This window comes from Condylura cristata, unplaced genomic scaffold (assembly GCF_000260355.1).
Source record: "Condylura cristata isolate star-nosed mole 26May11 unplaced genomic scaffold, ConCri1.0 scaffold00011, whole genome shotgun sequence".
Taxonomy (NCBI): Eukaryota; Metazoa; Chordata; class Mammalia; order Eulipotyphla; family Talpidae; genus Condylura; species Condylura cristata.
In genome coordinates, this window is record NW_004567112.1 from 26,124,083 (window position 1) to 26,142,572 (window position 18,490).

Below are 18,490 nucleotides of genomic sequence, written 5' to 3' on the forward strand. Positions count from 1 at the left end.
AGCCAGCCATCCTGGAGGAGAGCTTTGGAGGGAGGACACCAGAAAACGCACCACCTCTTCTCACAGCCCATCCAGAACGGCCATCACCACTGGCCAGGCTACTCTCCTGTGGTCCTGGAGCCGGGCAGGCACCGCCCTGCAGGCCCCCGGCCTGGCCCGTAGTTGGTCCACCTGTGCAGACGCTACGCCCTTCCTGGCTTTCCCTCTCCTTCCTATCTCAGGGCTTTGCTCAAGTCCACCTCTTCCCATGAAACCTATCAAAGTCCCCTAATTCGAACATCCAGGCACACTTCTTGGACCCCTGCTGTCTCTACTGCCATTCAGGGGTAAACATAGCATGACCGTGACTGTGAATCTCCTCGCCATATCCTCTCCTCCCTGGGTCCTATAGGGTGGGGTGCTCAAAGGCAAGGGTGTCATCTTCTCTGTCTCTTCCTCTTCCCAGGGGAAGCCTGAAGTCCTGAGCTTACAGATGCTCAGGAATTCTGAAAGGACCCCTGACTGAATAAAAATTGAGGAGCAGAGGGAGGTTCACGAAAGTTTGGCCTGTCACTGCAGAATGTCTAATGTAGGCGAGAAAGCAAGACTCTCCATCCAGTTCCTGGGGCAAGGGCTGGATTTGTATTTGAAATGTAGTTTCCAAAGAATGATTTAAAAATATTCAGGCTATGCTCAGCTTTCTTATGGGGAAGCTTGAAAGCTTTCACAGGAGCAAAAGCCACCCAGAGGGTTAAGGTCATCTCGAAGATGAAAAGTTGAAGACAGAGCAATCATGTGCAGGAGGCACTAACCACCTTCCCGGAGGTAGACCCCAGCCCAAATTCCCACCTTACAGTTCTCCCAGAGGCTAGGAGCCCTCAAATGAACACCATCCCTGCCCATCAGCAAAACGCAGCAGCTACTGCAGCCAGCCTTCCTCCAGTTCCAAACCTTTTCTCCCCCAAGTCCCCCAATCTCCAGGAATTCCAGTGCTATTCAGTTTCACTCAGAAAGCTGAATATTATCATACAAAACACAAGATTACAAGAGGTACCTTAGGCTTCAAGGTGCCTTGGCTACCAGGAGGACTTGCAGTCCTGAGTTGAGGGAGGCCTGAGCTCCCCACACTATGGCAAATGGGGATGAGACCATGGCGCCATACCCTGGAGGAAGGAAAGCCAATTTGGCGTGAGGATGAGATGGGTATGGAGATGCACGGGCACTGCTGCTAACCTTTCACGAGGACCGTCCTGGCCTCAGCCCACTCGCTCCTCCCGTCTGACGTCAGCAGGCCGATTGGAGGCAAGCGTTCATCCTCGTTGGAAGCCATTTTGACTATCTTTCTCAACTGAGTGAACAGATCCCCCTCACTGAGACGGCGGAAATTAATGACAACATCCAAGACAAAGAACTGTGGGGGAAACAGGTCAAATACATCACTCTTGGCAGCTGGCCTCACGTGCGAGGCTTTTACTGAACCTTCACATGTGAACTCAGAACAGGGCTCATGTCCAAGGTCCCCAAGGTATGTGGAAGTTCTGAATAGGCACCATTTGGGGAACCAACCCAATGCTGTTGACTGTTCTTGACTCCAAGCTGACTCAGTGCAAAAGGCCAGATAAACTCAGCTGAAACAAAACTTGTTCTGTGATCCCTAGTTAATGTGAAACCATTATGTTGTGGGGAATTGCATATAAATTGATAAAAAGCTGTTGGAGAGCATTGTCTATCAGAACTAAAAATGTGCATACCCAGTGACTCAGCAACCCACTTAAATGCACGCCTTTGCCTAAGGCTTAACGAAACGTATATCTTTGTGCCTGCAAGACATATAAAGGAATGTACACATCAGCTTTGCTGGCAACAGCAAAATGGTAGGGCCTGAATGTTCATTAATAAGGAACCAGCTAAGTCAAATACAGTGGACTCAGTCAGAGCATGTCACTAAGCAGTGAAAAGGAATGAGTTCATTCAGATACAGGGATCGATCTTAAACATAATGGGGCGTGGTGAAAAAAACACAAGTCTGTAAGTAACATGCAAAGGAAGATTAAAATGGAAAATAATACACACAGTGTTCTATGCATGTGTGTACATACATAGGTAACTACATGTGCGTTGTATGTAAAGCCTGAGCTGTCATTGGAAAGCTTTGAACTCTAGAGCCTTGGGCTTTAGCAAAGGGTCTTATTCTTAAGTCAGGTCCTTCTTCAGCTTGGTGACATGAGTACCTGGTCCCACGCTCTGAGCAGCGTATATGTGGCCTTGTTGAGAGCAGGATCCCTGAGTGTTTCTGGGTGGAATGGGTACAGTGGTGTGTGAAGATAGGAGATGCGGGGCTTAACTTTTGAGTGAAGATGGGGACAATTTCTCATGTGGAAGCTGGCTAGTCAGGGTGTCAGTGGGCTCCACATTTGGGAATCACCACGCTCAGATGACAGAATTTCCTGAACATCCAGCATAGACTGAAAAAGTGAGATAAACCCACAAAATATTTTCCACAAAGAAAATATTGTAGAATGAATACCAGAGGAGTTGGTGGGGTGAATTCAAACTTGGGTTTCAGCAGAAAACAAAAAAAAAATTTTTTTTTTGTCAGATAAAATATTTATGTGGAGTCTCATTAAGTAGAAAATACAGTGTGGTGGGTACTAGTAAGGTGTTGGAGCCCTGACATTCAGCCTGTTGCCTGTCCCCCATGGGCATTTGCTGGCTCCCTGGTACCCACTTTGAAATCCTGAGCTGAGGGGTTGGAGCATGGGTTTGGGTCGTTGGTCAAACCGAGAAGTTCAACCCCCATTAAATAAGCTGCGTAACTTGCCTAAGTCTCATTCCCTCCTCTGTTGAGCAGATTCCAAGACCCGCTCTGCAGGCTCATTGTTGGGCTAGAAGAATTTATGTAGGTGCTGAGCCCACGGCCTGGACAAGGAGGTCCCAGCAGGCCGCCCGTAAAGCTGACTGTCTGTCTGTGTGTGATCTCCAGGAGGAGAGCTGGGTGACTGCCGGTGGGGGCACTGAGGCCATGCTGGGTCTCATTAGTGGCCCTTGGTCCATCCAAGCAATTTTTTTGATGTGACCCGGCTGGTTAGGGCTGAAACAGGAGCCCAGTGGATCATTCTCAAGGCTTGTTCTTAAAGCCAACCCATGGAGATAAATGGGACCCACTGGATGTCAGGAGACCCCAGCTCACCACACGACTCTGACAGAGGCCTGAGCGCCCCTGGAGAAGCAGGGATGGAAGAGCACACATGTGCCCTCGGGGGGCAGGCAGCAGGGGCAGCTTACCTGGTTGCCACAGGCCACGATGACGTGCTCCGGCTCAGGCATGACACTGCTCTTCTGGGCCACCAGTGTGTCCTGGGTGTGGCCAGGCAGCCGGTAGGAGGAGAAGAGCCCATAGTATTGCTTCATGCAGAGGGGCTGCCCTGACAGCTGGCCCTTGGCACAGTCGGCGGGGATGGAGTGGCTGGAGCGGGGTGCAGGGGTGAAGGCAGAGAATCAGAATTGGTTCTACTGTAACTTGCTTAGCAAAGCAGGGCACAAAACAACGGCAACTGAAGGGCTCAATTTCTCAATTTGCTTAAGTTTCAGAGGGTGCAGAGTGGCCCATGGAAACCCTTGTTTTTGTTTTTGTTTTGTTTTGTTTTGTTTAAAGATTTATTTAATTATGCATACAGAACTGGGGCACAAGCCAGAGGTGCGGGGCAGTGAGAGCTTCCCCAGAGACATAGTGGGGAGCAGAACAGGCAGATCTACGAGATACTCTGCTGAGGGGGGCAGCAAGTGGGTCAGGAGAGGTCTGCTGCCCATGTGGGTCACCTCTGGGGCCGAGGATCGAACTTGCACTGAAAGGCTGCCGCCAGCTTGCAGTGCTGCGTCCTAACCCATTGCACCACTAGGGAGGGCCTGGAAACCCTTGGTTTTTCTCCAGTTCCCTCACTCCGCTTACCCCTACCTCATGCACTAATGTGCAAGGCTTACCAACTGAGCCCTCTGTGCCTCTGTTCGTGCTGACTTTTCCTTAGCATACCTGCACTCACTCACCTAATTTGTTTAGAAAATTCCTTCTCCTACTTCAAGAGTCTATTCCTTTCTTACCTCTTCTAGAAACCTCCTCAGAATTCAAAGCAGAAAGCTGTCTTCCTCCAGCACTGTCAACAGGGCTGTGGAGCTCTGCCCCTCTCCCCCGGCCCCCTTTGCCCTCCTCCTTTTTCTAGTGCCCAAGGCCCTTTGGGGTCTCATTAATGCCCCACAGCCCACCCATAACCTCCTGCCCTCCCTCCTTTCCTCTCCTCTTTCATCTCTGCTTCCTCCTTCTCCCCACCTTTCCCCTCCTCCCCCATCCCTTCCATTCTTTTGATCAGCAAGTGTTTATTAGCACCCCTCTACACAGGCACCATTCTGGGGTCTGAGAACACAGCATCAAGCAAGACAGGAGTTTCTTGCTCCAGTGGACTGAGGTCCTAAGATGTGTAGGTGGGACAGAGGCCACAAGCAACACACAGCTGGGGAACAGGAGGGCTGCAGGTGGTGGGACAGGGTAGCAGGACAGGGACTGGCAGGAGCCAGAGGAGGTGGGCAGAGATGGTCTCACTGAGGTCCAGACTGTGAACTGAGGCCTGAGGGCCAGAAGCAGCATGAAGGCGGCCTGGGAAGATGTAGGCCCAGAGGCGGGCCAGGGGGGCATCCCACAGTCTTGTTGCCAAAGTGTGGGTGTCAGACTGAACGGCAGGGTAAGTGTGGGAATCCAGAGGGAGCTCTCAGAAACTTTAGTAGCAATTTGGCAGAGGAATGTCCCATCTGTTGAAGCTAATAATAAAATGCGGTCTTTGTACCTTGGTACCATTTCTGTAGAGTTTTACAGATACTTCACAAATAAAAAATATATTGTTCTTTCACCAAAGTTCATTTGAAAATACTGCTCCACGGTGAAAAAGAAGCCTGTGGGGTTGAAGGCGAAGAGAGGGAAGGCGGAAGGTGGAGGAGGCTGTGGCAGCCAGAGGGGCCTGTTTCTGGGAGGGCACTGGCCAGCAGGGGGTGACTGGATTTGGTTGCTGTAGTGATCCTGATGTGTGTGGAAGGGGCCGAAGAGGGTGGCGGGCACAACAGGAAGGAGGTTTTGAGGCCACCAGGAGGGGAGGTGAGTTCTGCAGGTAGTGACTGCCCAGGAACACAGATAGTGGCCAGGGGAAGAGAGGAGATGTGGGCAGCTGGACTTACCGACCTGGAACGTATTAGTGTGACTAGAGATGGCAAGACAAGGTGAGAGGCGAGCCTGGGGGATGGGGTGTGGAGAGCTGGGCCCAAGGCTCCACCAGGGAGCTCCACAACTGGGACACACCCCAGATGGCAGTCTGGGTTCTGGGTGCAGGACAATTGAGTGTGGGGCTTGGGGAGGAAACAGAGCTGATTGCGTTGTTTATCTGTCTTTTTTGGCACAATAGTCTGAGAAACTTTTGAAAGCCAAGATGAGGACTGTTGGTCTTCCCAGCATTAGTGACACTGAAAAGTGAATGAATGAGTGAGTTAAACATCCAAAGTGGGAAGCTTGGGCAAATGTCCCAGCATTATGTTCCAACATTCCTTCAACATGGGAAGCTGGGGCTCTAGCCTGTCAGTCATGGAAGGGCCCAGTGGACCGGCCTGTGCCCTCCCTCTTCCACTGTCCTGCTGGAGTGCTGTAAGGAAACGAAGTTCTTTGAAATCACGGTTGAAAACTCCACAGGAGTGCGTTCTGGAGGGGCAGGGCACAGCCAGCGAGGAAGTGACACTACAGAAACACCACGAGGAGAGAGCACCTGAACTGTCTGGGGCCCCTCGGGGCTAAGAGAAAAAAGCCTGAGAGTGTCTGGGTCAGAAATGCATAGTCCGGCCTGCTGTGTGCCTGCTGAGGCGGAGGGCTTCATGTATCACTCAGAAGACATTCCAGGAGCCTGGTAAGGTGGCTGCCACTGTGACTCCGCTGGACGGACTGGCCAGTAGAGCGAGGAGAGACCACTACCACCCCAAACTGTGGGGGTCTGAATTCTCACTCGGGTCTGCTGACCCCAGGGTCATTCTTCTCCTTGTGTTTGGGGGCCCTGCCCCCTCCTCTCCAAAGGGGATAGTCCTTCCCGGGAGGGCTGAGGGTCTAGGCCTCTGTCCTGAGCTGCGTAAGATGGAGTTGGAGCAAGTTGAAAAGAGTGAAAGTCTCCCTGAGTGCCTTCCTCACCCTGCCACCTCCTGGCTGAGTGACTTCGGAGAAGCCACTTAGCCTCCCGAGGCTTAGCTACTTCTGCTCTGCGAAGGACACTGCCTTGGGCTTCTCTCTCTCATTCCTGTGTCTGATGCTCTTAGTTTCTGCCTCTGAGGACCGTAGGTCTGCTGGCTCTCCCCAAGTTCCTGGAAAAGCTGGGGCTTGGAAAGAGGCGGTTTCTTCCCTAAAGTCACTATGCCCATGCAGGTCCCCTCCTCTGGCAGGACCTCCTGAGTCATCCTTTCCTTGAGCTTGGTGGGCTTGAGGAACAGCTCGAGTGGAGGGACCGTTCCCCTCACATAACAAGTAGCATCTGGCTCCACTGCCCTTCCTTCACCTTCTGGTGTGTTCTCTGGATTTCTGACACACTCATTTAGCACACATGATGCAGGAGGGGGAATTTTAGAGATATCAAGGAAGGACAGTGTTTACCCAAAGAAAAGGAACTGCCATAGTTCAGACTGGTTGGGGCAAAAGTCATCTTGAGGCTGGGGAACAGGAGGTGGAGCTGGGTGAAGTGCTCTGTGACTGGAGTTAAGATCCCTTCCTCCAGGAGCTCCTTGTCCAGTGTGGCAGGGAGGCAAGCTGTGCCAGTGCAGGGCACCCCACTATGCGTCCCAGGCTGGGCCCAGGCCTACCTGTCCAGCAGAGCCTTGTAGTTAAGCACACCAGAGATGAGATTGGCTGCAAATCTGCAGAGAGATGAGGCTTCAGTTTTCCCCTCAGGGACCCAGATCCACACCTCACCCCACCCTACACTCTCTTCAACTTATCCTCCCCTCCTCCCTCCACCTTCCCAAATGCAGTGATTATCCACCAGGTGCCAGGCCCGGGAGTGCTAATCGAATGGGGTTCCCTTTGCCCTCACCCCTCAGTCCTTCACAAGCTTTGGATTTAAAGTGTCCAGTGGAAAAAAGGGGTAGGGAGGCAAAGAAACTGGAAGCTGCATGGGGAGAGATGGGAGGAGTGAGAGGAGGCCTGGGAGAGGGCTGGATGGTCAGGGTTGGGGTTTTCCCAGAAAGGCAGCGTTGCTGGACTGTGCTAGTACCCCTGGGGTTCAGGGAAATCCAGTCTCCTGGGGAAAGTCAATAGTGTGTCCCCCTTACTGCTAGGGGAAAGGAAAGCAGGTGTGTGTGTGGGGGGGTGCCCCGAGAACTGTGCCAAAGGAATGTGCCATCGAAACTGTCTGTGTGATAAGTCGTGGTTAATTGCATTGGGAATAAATTGTCCCCTCTGACACTTTGCATCAATGCTGCTCACCCTTACACTCTCTTCCTTCATCCAGGTAGGCCACAGAGAAGGGGAGCTGCCCAACCAGCAGGAAGGCGGGGACTTCCAGGCATAGCTAGGTCCTGCCCAAATGGCAAGGTTGGCCCTGATCCTTGTTTCATTTTCCTCCCTGACAGCTGCCCCTCCAGTGTACCCCATGTGGGTCTGGGATCTGGGTTTGATGCGGCAGGGAGACCCTTCTGCCCCAACCCGAACTCAACGCCTGTGTAAATGGCCCTCTAACGTCATCAGAGCGCCCAGAGACCATTCCAGCGGCTCAGTGAGCTCTGAAATTGCAGCAGATGGCAGAGGCTCTGGCGGCTGTGGCTGATGGATAGGAGACATTTCCACCCCTGGAGCCTCCCTTTAGAGCTGGGGACTCAGAGGCCCTCTCAGCCTGGGGCGGTTTGTCCCAGGGGTGGGGATACCAGCCAGAGCAGGGGAGACACCCTCTCGCCAGGGCCTCAGCCAGATCAAGACTGCCACGGGGACACCGAGGGCTTCTTTCCCTGGCCCTGGGTCCCATTAGTGCCGCCCCTTTATTCTGAGGCAGACTTCACATTGGTCACTCACATTCAGCCTCTCCCCACCTCCCTCTGGCCTCATGACCTGGATGGCTGCTGCTGTCTCGGGGCCACTTGGCCTCAGAAAGCTCAGCTGAGACACAGTTTGGCCTCTCTGTCTGGGAGGAGGGTCTGGGTCCCCGCCCCAGGATGGAGTCCCAAGCTGCCATCCCAGGCACTGTGCCTCACCTGAGCTGGTCATTGGTGTCTCGGAAGTGCTGCCGGGCAAAGATCACAGCCGGGCTGGAGTTGACAGGCAGAGCCAGGCGGTTATTGAGATACATGTCATTAAGCCAGTATTCAGATACCTGCGGGCAAGGCAGGGCAGGGGGGCCATGACTCACACTCCAAAGTCCCTGCGTGTTTCCCAAAGGGCACCTGCCTGCGGAGAGCACCCGTCCCCAGGGACAACTGGGACATTCATTGCATCGCGTTCCTTTTTCAGTCACCCGCCCCACAAACACTGAGCCTCGGAGAGGGGCTGGGATCCAAGTGCTCCCCAGTCCACCTGCCTGTCCTGCATCTTTGCACTAACCTGTCACCTTTCTTGCACCCCAGTTTCCCATTCTGGCTACTTGGTGCAGCACCCCTGTCCGCCCCCTGCCTGTGAGTGTCCTGTTCCTGCTTTTCATCCCACTCTGCTTCCCTGCCCATCTGTACGCGGCACTCCCCCACACACACACCGGGGTTGCTCCCATCCTTCCCCCACTGTCCCTCATCTGGTCTGCACCTCAGCTTGCCCCTTCTGTCCTCCTGTGTCCCTCTCATCCTACGCCCCATTTATCCCATCTCTGCTGCTCACCTGCCCCTTTTCTAGGTCTGTCTCATGTCTGCCTCCTACTCCTGCCTCATGGGCCCTGTGCCTGCCTCTCCCCGCAGCTCTTACCCAGTTAGCTGTCTTCTCCTGCCGCTCCAGGAGCTTCTGCTGCAGGGTCTCCCCCAGGCCACCTGGGGCCCCAAACTGCTGCACGATGGCCTGGCTCCTTCGGAACTGGTCCTCGGACACCAGGTGCTGCATGCACCGCAGGTACGTGGCCAGGGTCTGCTGCAGTGGGGGCACGGGAAGCTTGGGCAGCTCCTGAGAAAGAAGTGCACCATTTTGGGGGGTCTGTCTTTATATGTGTGCCGTGTGTCCCCAAGTTGTCTCCAGGGTCTACTCCATCCTTGTTTCCCTCTCTGGGACTCATCTGTTTCAGGGCCCAGTTCAGCAGAGTTATGAACTTAGGAAACTCCTGCTTGCTTAATCTCCTGTCCCAACTCTGCCCCAGAAGGGGACAAAGTGCACAGGAAAAGACCCCAGTGCAGGGAGCATGTACTGACTGGAGTGTAACCTTGAACAAATCACCCTTACTTCTGCCTCAGTTTACTCTTATGTGAAATGAGGGCAGTCACTTCTACTTCTTATAGGAGCAAAGAGATCATGATGTGGATCTCTTTTTATGGGGTTTATAAGCATAAAAATGTAAGTCTAAGGTAAAATAGCTCTGTTATTGATATTGTTGGCTATGGGTCACTCTTAATTTAGGAACTGTTCTCAGCTGGTGTTCCAGAAGCCAATCGATCTCTGGACCCAAAGAGTGTGACGTTAATGGAGAGATCTGACAGGTGAAGGATGGTTTTGGGTGGGAGGCTTAGTTCATTGCTGCCCTAAAGAGCAGAATTCTACAAGATGTTTTCTGGGGTGACTCATGCCCTGGGCTCCTTATTAAATACCAGGTTATGAAACTGGGAGAGTCTTCTGTTCTCAGTGGGCATGGTGTGGGGGTGAGTGGGGAGCAGTGAGAGGGTATGGTAGGAATTCTTCTCTCCCTCTCTCCAAACCTCAGCTTCCTCATCCTTGGGGCATAAATAACAAGTCCTGCCTAAGAGGGTTACAGAGTGGATTAAATGAGAGAAATAACTGGTCCCAAAAAGACACATCATAAAATGTCATGCTGTTACTGCTCTTATCCTTCCAGAGGGATTCCCAAGAGGAAACCCATCATGTCTGGGGACCCCCAAAGTGTAGACAATGCCTAAATAGGACTCCCCACCAAGACCTCCTGTCTGGGCCCCTACTTCCCAGTTTACCAGCTGTGATCACACAGGGATCCCTCCTGTGTGTTCAACAATCTTATGGCTAACCTGTGTAGGTATTTTTAATCTGTTTACAGATGAAGAAATTTAAGCCCAGAGAGTGGAAGACTAGTCAGAGATCACCCAGGAATTTGCTGGCAGAGCTGGGAGCTGAAGTCAGTTTTCACTCAGCATGTGTTCTGCTCCTTCCTCCTTGTTGTTTCCTCCTTTCCCCTAGCACATTTTCCAGACCTTGGTCTTTCTTCTTCCTCAATAGCTGACAGTGGGAAATCATAACTTTGCAGGTTATCATTTATATTTGCAAAGTTGCATGGGGTCCACCTCTTTCAAGGGTTTCTGCTCCTTGGGGTGGCTGGGTGGGGAATGTTCACCCTGGCGGGCTGCTGCGTGAGCTTGACTCCTGCTTCTTCCAAGGCTGGAGCTCCCAAGGCAGCCTCAGGCAGACAAACAGCAAGCGTGCTGATGAGTAGAAGGGAATCCTCCACCTGTCTGAGCCTGTCTCTAGAGCACACTCCCCTAAGGGGAGGGAGGAGGTTTCAGTGCCAACTCTGGGCTTCCCCACCCTGAGGAACACTTGAGGATGGGTCTGGGCAGCACTCCAGGTTGCCCGGACCAGCCCCAGAGAACCAGCTGCCCCCACCCACTGCTCTGGTTTCCTCTTTCTTCTCTTGGGCCTAAGAGTCCATGGGATGTGTGACAGGTCTCACAAGGGAAAGCCCAGCCTAACTGGTTAAGAGTGTCAGCAGATCTGGCTGGACCCCTTCCAGAAACAGACCACCCTTTTCTGGAGCTTTGCCAGTGTGCTGGGACTAAGTCTGGGTCATAATCAGGTAACAGGTAAAAAGGAACAAGGCAGAAAGGACATTCCCACCCAGATAGCTCAGATCTAGGGCTACTCCCCAGACTCTGGGCTTCTAAGCCAGGAAAGAGGAGGATGTTTGAACCCCTAAGGTCCCAGGTCAGTGCACAATTCCTGGGAAGTTGGTATAAGCCATGGCTCAGGGCAGGGCTGGGAAACAACAGCGACAGGGTCAGCTCTCAAAGAAGCCACTGTCCCGTGGGAGGCCCATGCCTTGAATCAGAAGCAGCCACAAAAGAGCTTGTCAACTGCAAAGCTCCAGAGGAAGTGGTGAGTACTCCATGGGGAGAAGCCAGGAAGTTCTCAACAGGGGTTCCAATGAAGCCTTGAGGTGGGAGGGGCAGGAACCAGGGTGACGGGAATAAGCAGGTAGCAAAAAGACAGGTGTGGCACAACAAGCTGGGTCAGGTGTGCTGCTCTTCCCACTGGAAAGGGGCAGGGGTGAGAGAATGCCCAGCCAGGAGGGTTAGTGTTGCTCAGTCAGCGAGGAAGATGGTCCCTAAAGCCTCGGGGCTGAATGAATGAGGAAGCTGGAGCTGGGGTGTGACAAGGCCAGAGTGGGGGTTCAGCCTCATGCTAGGGCAGAGCTATTGGAAATGGAAGTGGGAGCAAGAGGAGACCCCCCAGAGAAAAGGGCCTACCTGACCCTGGCCTTGGGGATAGGGACTGTGGTGGTCAGCATTCCTTCAACAGCCCCCCTCCAGCCCCTCCCAGCATCTCCAGACCCTCCTGAGTTCCTCAACAGTTAGAGCAGGACCTCACTCTTCACAGGGGAGTGGTGTGAAAAGCTGTGGTCCAGTCCTACTAGGGTATATTCTAGAAGCAAATGCATATGAGTAGGGAGAGTAGGATGCCTGAAAGGGATCCAAACGTCACTCACGGGCTCCTCCTCACTGCTAGAAGATTTTGCCACCATCTTATGGTTTTTTTTTTCCAGGATGGGCATCTTGGTGACTGCTGGCTGGGGACCACACAGGATGCAGACCTGGGGACCAAGAAGGAGGCAGGCATCAACACAACCACCACAGAAACCTGCCACAAACACTTCACCTCCCACAATCTGACATCTCGCCCCACCCCACTCCTGCCCATTGAGGCCTGGAGGAGGCCTAAGCTGGTCTGCAGTGTACCCAGGCCTCAGGCTGGCCTGGTGCCAACCTCCTGCCCTCCAGATCAGCCTCACCCTCACCACAATGTCCTCTCTGAGCCCCCAAATGGGAGATGGTATGGCCTAAAATGAGCCTCTGGCTGGCACCTGTTCCACAGGACTGCTATCCCCAGGCTCAAATGACCACTGCAGGGCAGCTTGAGAAGGAGCAGGCTTGGGTATGCCCAGTCAGAATCTACCCAGGATCACTGGTAGAGCACTTGCTTGATCCTGTCTGGGACCCAGTAGACATGTGTTGGTTGACTAAAATCAACCAGTGAGCTTCTCCAGAGCAAGACCAAATCTTCTCTATTTGTGTTCAGGGCTTCATGTCCCGGACCTAGCTCTGCAGCTACTGTGGAGTAGGGTCAGGGTTGGGCAGCTCAGCAAGAGGGCTGCATGAGTGTGTGCTGAACATCCACAAGGCCCGCGAAGGCTCTGGGTCCTGGACTGGGTGGGCATCTGGACTGTGACGAGGCTGGGGGCAGGCAGTGACTTGAGCAGTGTCTAACCTGGAAGAGCCCAGACTAGCTGTCATGGGAATGCTGAGGGAGCTAGAACAGGGCAGCTGGGCAGTCCAGGAGCCTGGGGGGCACCTGACTAACCTGGACAGAGTTGGGTCAATTCTCAAGGTGCAGTAGGAGTGGAGCAAGATGAGCATGGTGCCACGAGGGGCAGAGGCCAGGTTTCAAGGCTAGTGGGGCCCGCTCCCCTCAGGCATAGGCCTGGGGAGGCACTTCTCAGTGATTTCCATGTACGCATAGGCTCTTTTCTCCCAAGAACCTAAAGCTGTTGCTTAGTCCATTGCACTACCCCACCCTACCCTGTCTCCCACTTCAGGCAGGCAGAAGCCAGCTGGAAGTTAGGCAGGAGGCACAACTGACCCAAGGACAGAACATCCAGAAAGGTAAATGAGCTAAGCCCTGAGGCAGAGAACCTGGGGCTGCTGGCAGTGCTGGACAGAGACTGGAAAGCCTTCTCAAGCGCCAGACTGCTCCAGACCAAAGGGTCTCCAGATCCTATGCTCCTGCACACTGGAGCATAGGGGTCACCCGACCACAAATGGGAAGGGGGAGCCTCCAACACATTCTTGTGTTGAGGCTTGAGGAGGCAGTGAGGGCAAGGTCAGGTGAAGGTCCCGGAGACAGCGCTGCTGACGTCTCTCTTGCTCCTGTCCCAAGCCAGTTCATAGCAAGACACTAGGTAAGCCTCTGGGACCCCATGCCTTGAAGAGGTGCAGGATTGCAGTGGGATGGTTTCCAGGAGGGCGAAGGAGAGGGTGCGGTTCCCCACCCTCCAGCCAGCTCCTCTTCCCCCTTGGCTCTTGGGTCAAGTGCGTAGAAGGTGTTATGCTTGTTCCTATCATTCTGCCAGTCCCCAGTACACCTGTGACCCTCTGATCCATGCTCACACCCATGCTCATGCCAGCCAGGCTTCTGAAGGCTGATTGAAGGGGTATCTGCTCTGCCCATCTCAACCTTTGAGGCTTTTCCAGTCCGCTCTAGGGATTCCCTGGGACCAGGCTCCCACTTGCCACTGAAAGCCCCTCCCCACTTCTCTCCTCCCTCCTCCCACCTGCGCAAGAGTCAGAGAGGCAGGTGCTATGCCTGCACTTCAGGGAAGTGCACTTATTTGGAAATGGGGAACCCTCTGACAGCCGACGTTGGCACCCAGCATATGGGGGTTTAGGAGAAGTAAGAAAGCGAACGTGTAGCCGTGGAGCCCTAACGGCCAAGCTGTACCCCAACTTCTCATCTTTCAGCTCTCCCGTCCCACTGGCCCTTCTCTAGGAGGGGAACCACCCGAGCCGCGGAATCCTGCGGTCTCCAGACTCCCCCCCGACGACCGCTGCCTTTCAGAGCGTAGAGGTCTCAGCGGATCCTGGAGCCTCTGGGTCCGCGCGGTCGCTGGACAGAGCCTCCCCCTTCGCTCCCCGCTACGCGCGCTCCAATCCCCGCTGCGCTCCGCCAGCCCAACCCTTACCTGCTCTCCTCCGCCGAGCCGCCTGGGCCGCTTCTGTGCTGCACCGAGTACTGGGGCTGCAAGCCGGAAGGGATTTCGGGGGGGTGGGGGAGTTGGGAGGGCGGGTCAGCAGTGCGGGGGTGGGGGCTGCTGCCTCCGTCGCAATGGAGTCCCCGCCGTCTGCCGACTGGCTGAGAGCAGCCCGGCCGCGCCTGTTCTCTCCTTCCTCCCCCCCCCTCCTTTTTCCTCCCTCGCCCAGCCCCACCCCATCTCTTTTCCTCTAGGTTCTGTGTCGCGCCGCCCCCACCCACCCCTTACCCTCACCTCCGCCACCAACCCTTGCCTTTTCCTGAGGTCCCACTCCGGGTCTCTTGTCTCCTACTCAGACGGCTTCCCCGACAAGCTCTTACTAGAGCAACGGAATCCAGGCGGGAGAAAGGGGTGCAGAACACTTTGCTGCCCATTCCAAGAGCTCCCGCCCCCAGCCCATCCTTCCCGGTGCCTACCTTCCTCGAATCCTATTATCCTCATGAAGCTGTGACTGAAGAATACTGGGGAAGGTTAGTTCTGGAGAAATCTGTGCCCTCCCCACCGTCTAAGGCAGGCTCAAATCCTATGACGATCTGATCTTCAACTCCTTAAAAAAAATTTACAACTAACAATAGTGATCATTAAAAAAAGGAAATGTTTGCTGATCACTACAGATCCTCCCTTCTTTTCTTTCCCAGCCTTTTTCTTGCTGGAACTATTGGGGAGAGGGAAATAGAGACCTGGGGATGCTTAGGGACTCATTGCCAGAGGCAGACATTCCTCCCAGACAAAAGCGCTCTTCCCTCCCCTCCTAGATCTGCATGCTGGCACACACGTAGGCAGCCCCTGCCCAGATAACACCCTCACAGCCAGACACTCAGACAGGACACCTCGGCAGTGCCCTGCAGACACCAACACGGTGGCTTCCAATCCAGAGTACTCGGTGGCTATCAGCAGGCCCAGGTTCCAGACTGGGAGTGGCACCTGCACTCAGGTCTAGGAACTGGGAACCCACACTCTAGGCGGGGAATCTTCATCAACTGGATGGCTAAGGACAGAGTAGGGCTGTGGGTTAAGTGGTGGAGCATTGGCACTAGCTCCTATCCATGCACACTCGCCAGCCCCTATTTAAACCAGCACTCAGACCTGCACAGCAGAGACACACAAAACACACCAACTGTCCCCCACTCACAGTGGGAGAGAACTTAGCTCTCTAAGGAACAGTTTCCAGACACGCAGAACAGCTCAGCCTCTATTCTTCAGGCTGCACTGGGCAGATGCCACTCCCAAGGAAGCCGGGCCTGGGAGATTCAGAGCGCAGTGGCTGATAGTGCGGGCTTATTCTCAAAGGGTGGTGCCTAGAGCATCGGGAAGGGCGGGCTCCCCCGGGCGGTGCTTTGGGGTGCTGCTCTGACCTGGGAGAAAAGGACTGTGGAGCCGAAGGGTGTGTGCCACCAAGGCGCCCAGTGGGTGAGAGTCCTTGTGGGTTATCTTCTTTTATAACTCCCTTTCCAGGTAACAAAAGAACCCCGACTGCCTGCCCACCCACCACTCAGACCTAGATTGGAGCTATACCCAGCTCAGCCGCCTTGGCCTTATGCCCGCCACCCACCCCCTCCAGTAAAGAGACTCCTCTGGTCTCGGCACATACAGTTTATTAATTCGGGAAGAAGGCACCGCGGTGCAGCGGGCCAAGTTGGCACTGGCAGGAAAGAAAGGAAGGACAGAAAGGCGCACGACTCTATACAGGGGAGCCCAAGGCATCAGCCCGCGCGTCTCTTAGTCTCTGTCAGGAGCGAGCTCATCGCTGTGCGTGCTTCCGGCACCACCAATCCCTGGGACAAGAGAGGGGTGGAACACAGAGGGGGGCTTGGAGAGAGTTGGGGCAGGGGAAGTCAAGACAGGGGAGGCTCTGGGGTGCTCGCTGGAGGGAACGGCGTCTTAAACCTGAGCTGGTCAGTGCGCTCACAGAGCAGTCACCTTGACCCCAGGGCTGGGAGATTGGTGAGCGGCCCGGAGGAGGAGCGGGACGGCTAACTTCGGGTGTAGTAGTCGTTGTAGTCGTCCTGGCATTCATCAAAGGGACCAGGCGGGCTTCGCGGCCCGCTGTCCAAGCCTGGTGCGGTGCGCTCACGTAGGCGCACCGCATCGTACAGACCCTGCGGTGGCTCATCTAGCAGCACGTCGCGCTCGGAGCGGGAGCGTGTCAGGAGGCTCACGTTGCGCAGCAGCAGCAAGACTGGCGCATAGAGCAGGTTGGCTAGGCCCATGCCAAGGCTGAGCTGAGCAAAGCCAAGCGAGTGCACGATGTGGCCAGCCACAATGGGCCCTAGCGCGTAGGCTACGGAATAGGAGATGTCGGCGATGGCGTAGACGCTGCCATAGACCGAGACGTGGCGCACGTCCACGAGGAAGGCGAGCGTGGGCAGCAGCGCTGTATCCACCAGCGCAATGCCAAAGCAGAGGCCGCAGAGCGAGACCACTAGCGGAGCGAAGGAGCTGCAGGCAGGCACCACGCACGAGCTGGCTCCTATCACTGCCAACCCGAAAGCGCCGTACAACCACTGCAGGTGCGGGTAACGCGCCGCCAGGCGCACGGTGAGGTAGACGCCCAGCACGTGCGGCACAAAGGCCGGCAACCAGACCATGCCCATCTCCCACTCGGACGCCGCCATAGTGTGCTTCATCCATGTGGCGATGGTGGGCTCAAGGAAGGCAAGGGGGATGTTGCAGGTGGTGAGCGCACCGGCCACCACTGCGATGTAGGGATCCAGCATGAGACGGTGAATGGGAGTGCCCACGGGCAGGTTTGCCCGCGCCCGCGCCGCGGCGGAAAAGGGCTTGGCCACCGCCAGCAGCAACAGCGCGTCGAACAGCGACACGGCGGCGAGCACCAGAAAGGGCACGCGCTTGCCCGCGAACTCGTAGAGGATGCCCCCGAAGGGCGGTGCCACTAGGCTGCCGAAGCTGATAAAGGCCAGCGCCACACCCAGCGCGCGACTGCGCTCGGGCTCCTCGGGATACTTGTCGGCTATCATAGCGATGCCGGACGTGTCCGCGAAGGCTGAGCCCAGGCCCTGAAGGCTGCGCGCAGCGAAGAGCGTGGCGTAGTCCTCCGCGAAGGCAAACAGCACAGTAGAGGCAAACATGACAGCCAGGCCGATAAGCAGCGGCACGTCGTAGCTCATTCGGTCGATGAAGGGGCCACTCAGAGGGTTCACCAGCAGTTGCAGGATGGCTTTGGAGGCGAACAGAACCCCGATCTTCACATCCTCACTTTCCGTTGGGTAGCGAGGCCTCAGGGCAGACCCGGCTGGCCATGTTGCCGTCGGAGACTCGGAGGTGTTGACCCTGTCGGCACTAGCATTGGCCAGAGTGGGCGACGGCAGGGTGGGGGGTACCCACACTTCGGATATCGGGGTTGGGCTCTCGCTGCCCCCGCGCATATGAGCGATGTAGTCGGGCACGATGGGCACGATGACCATGTATAGCATGTTGTCCAAGAAAAGCGCCACGCACACGATGACCAGCACCAGGCGCCGCTGCCGCTGGGGCTCCTGCAGCGCCGCGCCCGCCGCGCCCACCGCCTCTGACAGCTTGGTGGCTGCTGCCCGGGCCTGGCCCGTCGGCGCCGAGGGCTCCATTGTCCCGACCCGGCCGGCCGCTCTACCGAGAACGTCTCCACCCGGGGCGGGAGCCTATTTCCTGCGGCGCAGAGACTAGGGTGCAGAACTTCGGGGGCGCGGTCCGCTCCGCGCAGCGCCCCCTGTGCCTCAGGTGGCTGCAGGGCTCATGGCCCTGCAACCCCAGGTAAAGCAAGGACCCTGTCCGGCGAGACGTCGCGGATGTTTGGAGCGGAGCTGAGACCCGCTGCTGGGCTCTGGGGCAGTCAGGGAAAGCGGGTGGCCGGAGGGGCCAGGGCCGGAGAGTGAGCGCGGCGCGCCGCAGGCACTCCGGGAGCCGTGCCCGCCGCGCTGAGAGGCCGCGGGTGTGGGCAGAGGGGCATGCTGCTGCCGCCCGCTCGCGGGCTCGCTCACCCCGCCGCTGCTCTCCCCTCCCCTCGCATCGGTTCTTTCCTCCTCCTCCTCCGTCGCCGCCTCTTTTTTTTCCTTTCCACTCGGGGCTGTGACGCGGCGAGTCTCGGCCCCCGAGTGGTGCCCCGGCTACTTGCGTCGCTCATGCTAATGCGACGTCGGCGGGGCGGGGGCCGGAGGCGGGGCGCGGCCGGGCTGGGGTCCCCCCCGCCCAGTTGCTCCAGGGTTGGAAACCTCAGGAGGGGTCTTGGTGCAGAGTACCGGGCAAGCCCCTGGAGGTGGGTGCGCCGTGCGAGGTAGGGTCTCTTGTCGACCCCCAGTTCTAGGATCCGCGGG

The 18,490-nt window shown here is 55.9% G+C and overlaps 2 protein-coding genes across 2 annotated transcripts in view; both read right to left on the minus strand.

The window, feature by feature from the left end:
- CHAT (choline O-acetyltransferase) overlaps positions 1-11,927 on the minus strand; it is a 40,731-nt gene extending 28,804 nt beyond the window's left edge. The window contains exons 1-6 of the mRNA XM_012723506.1: positions 11,862-11,927; positions 8,933-9,121; positions 8,236-8,354; positions 6,853-6,906; positions 3,265-3,445; positions 1,213-1,390 (exon numbers count right to left, since the gene is read on the minus strand). Coding sequence (XP_012578960.1) covers positions 1,213-1,390; positions 3,265-3,445; positions 6,853-6,906; positions 8,236-8,354; positions 8,933-9,121; positions 11,862-11,927 — 787 coding nt within the window. The remainder of the gene's footprint in view (positions 1-1,212; positions 1,391-3,264; positions 3,446-6,852; positions 6,907-8,235; positions 8,355-8,932; positions 9,122-11,861) is intronic.
- Positions 11,928-16,149: 4,222 nt separating this feature from the next.
- On the minus strand, positions 16,150-17,764 carry SLC18A3 (solute carrier family 18 (vesicular acetylcholine transporter), member 3). The gene has a single exon (XM_004680661.2). The coding sequence runs from the start codon at positions 17,762-17,764 to the stop codon at positions 16,154-16,156; it is 1,611 nt and encodes a 536-aa protein (XP_004680718.1). The 3' UTR covers positions 16,150-16,153.
- Between the last annotated feature and the right edge of the window lie 726 nt (positions 17,765-18,490).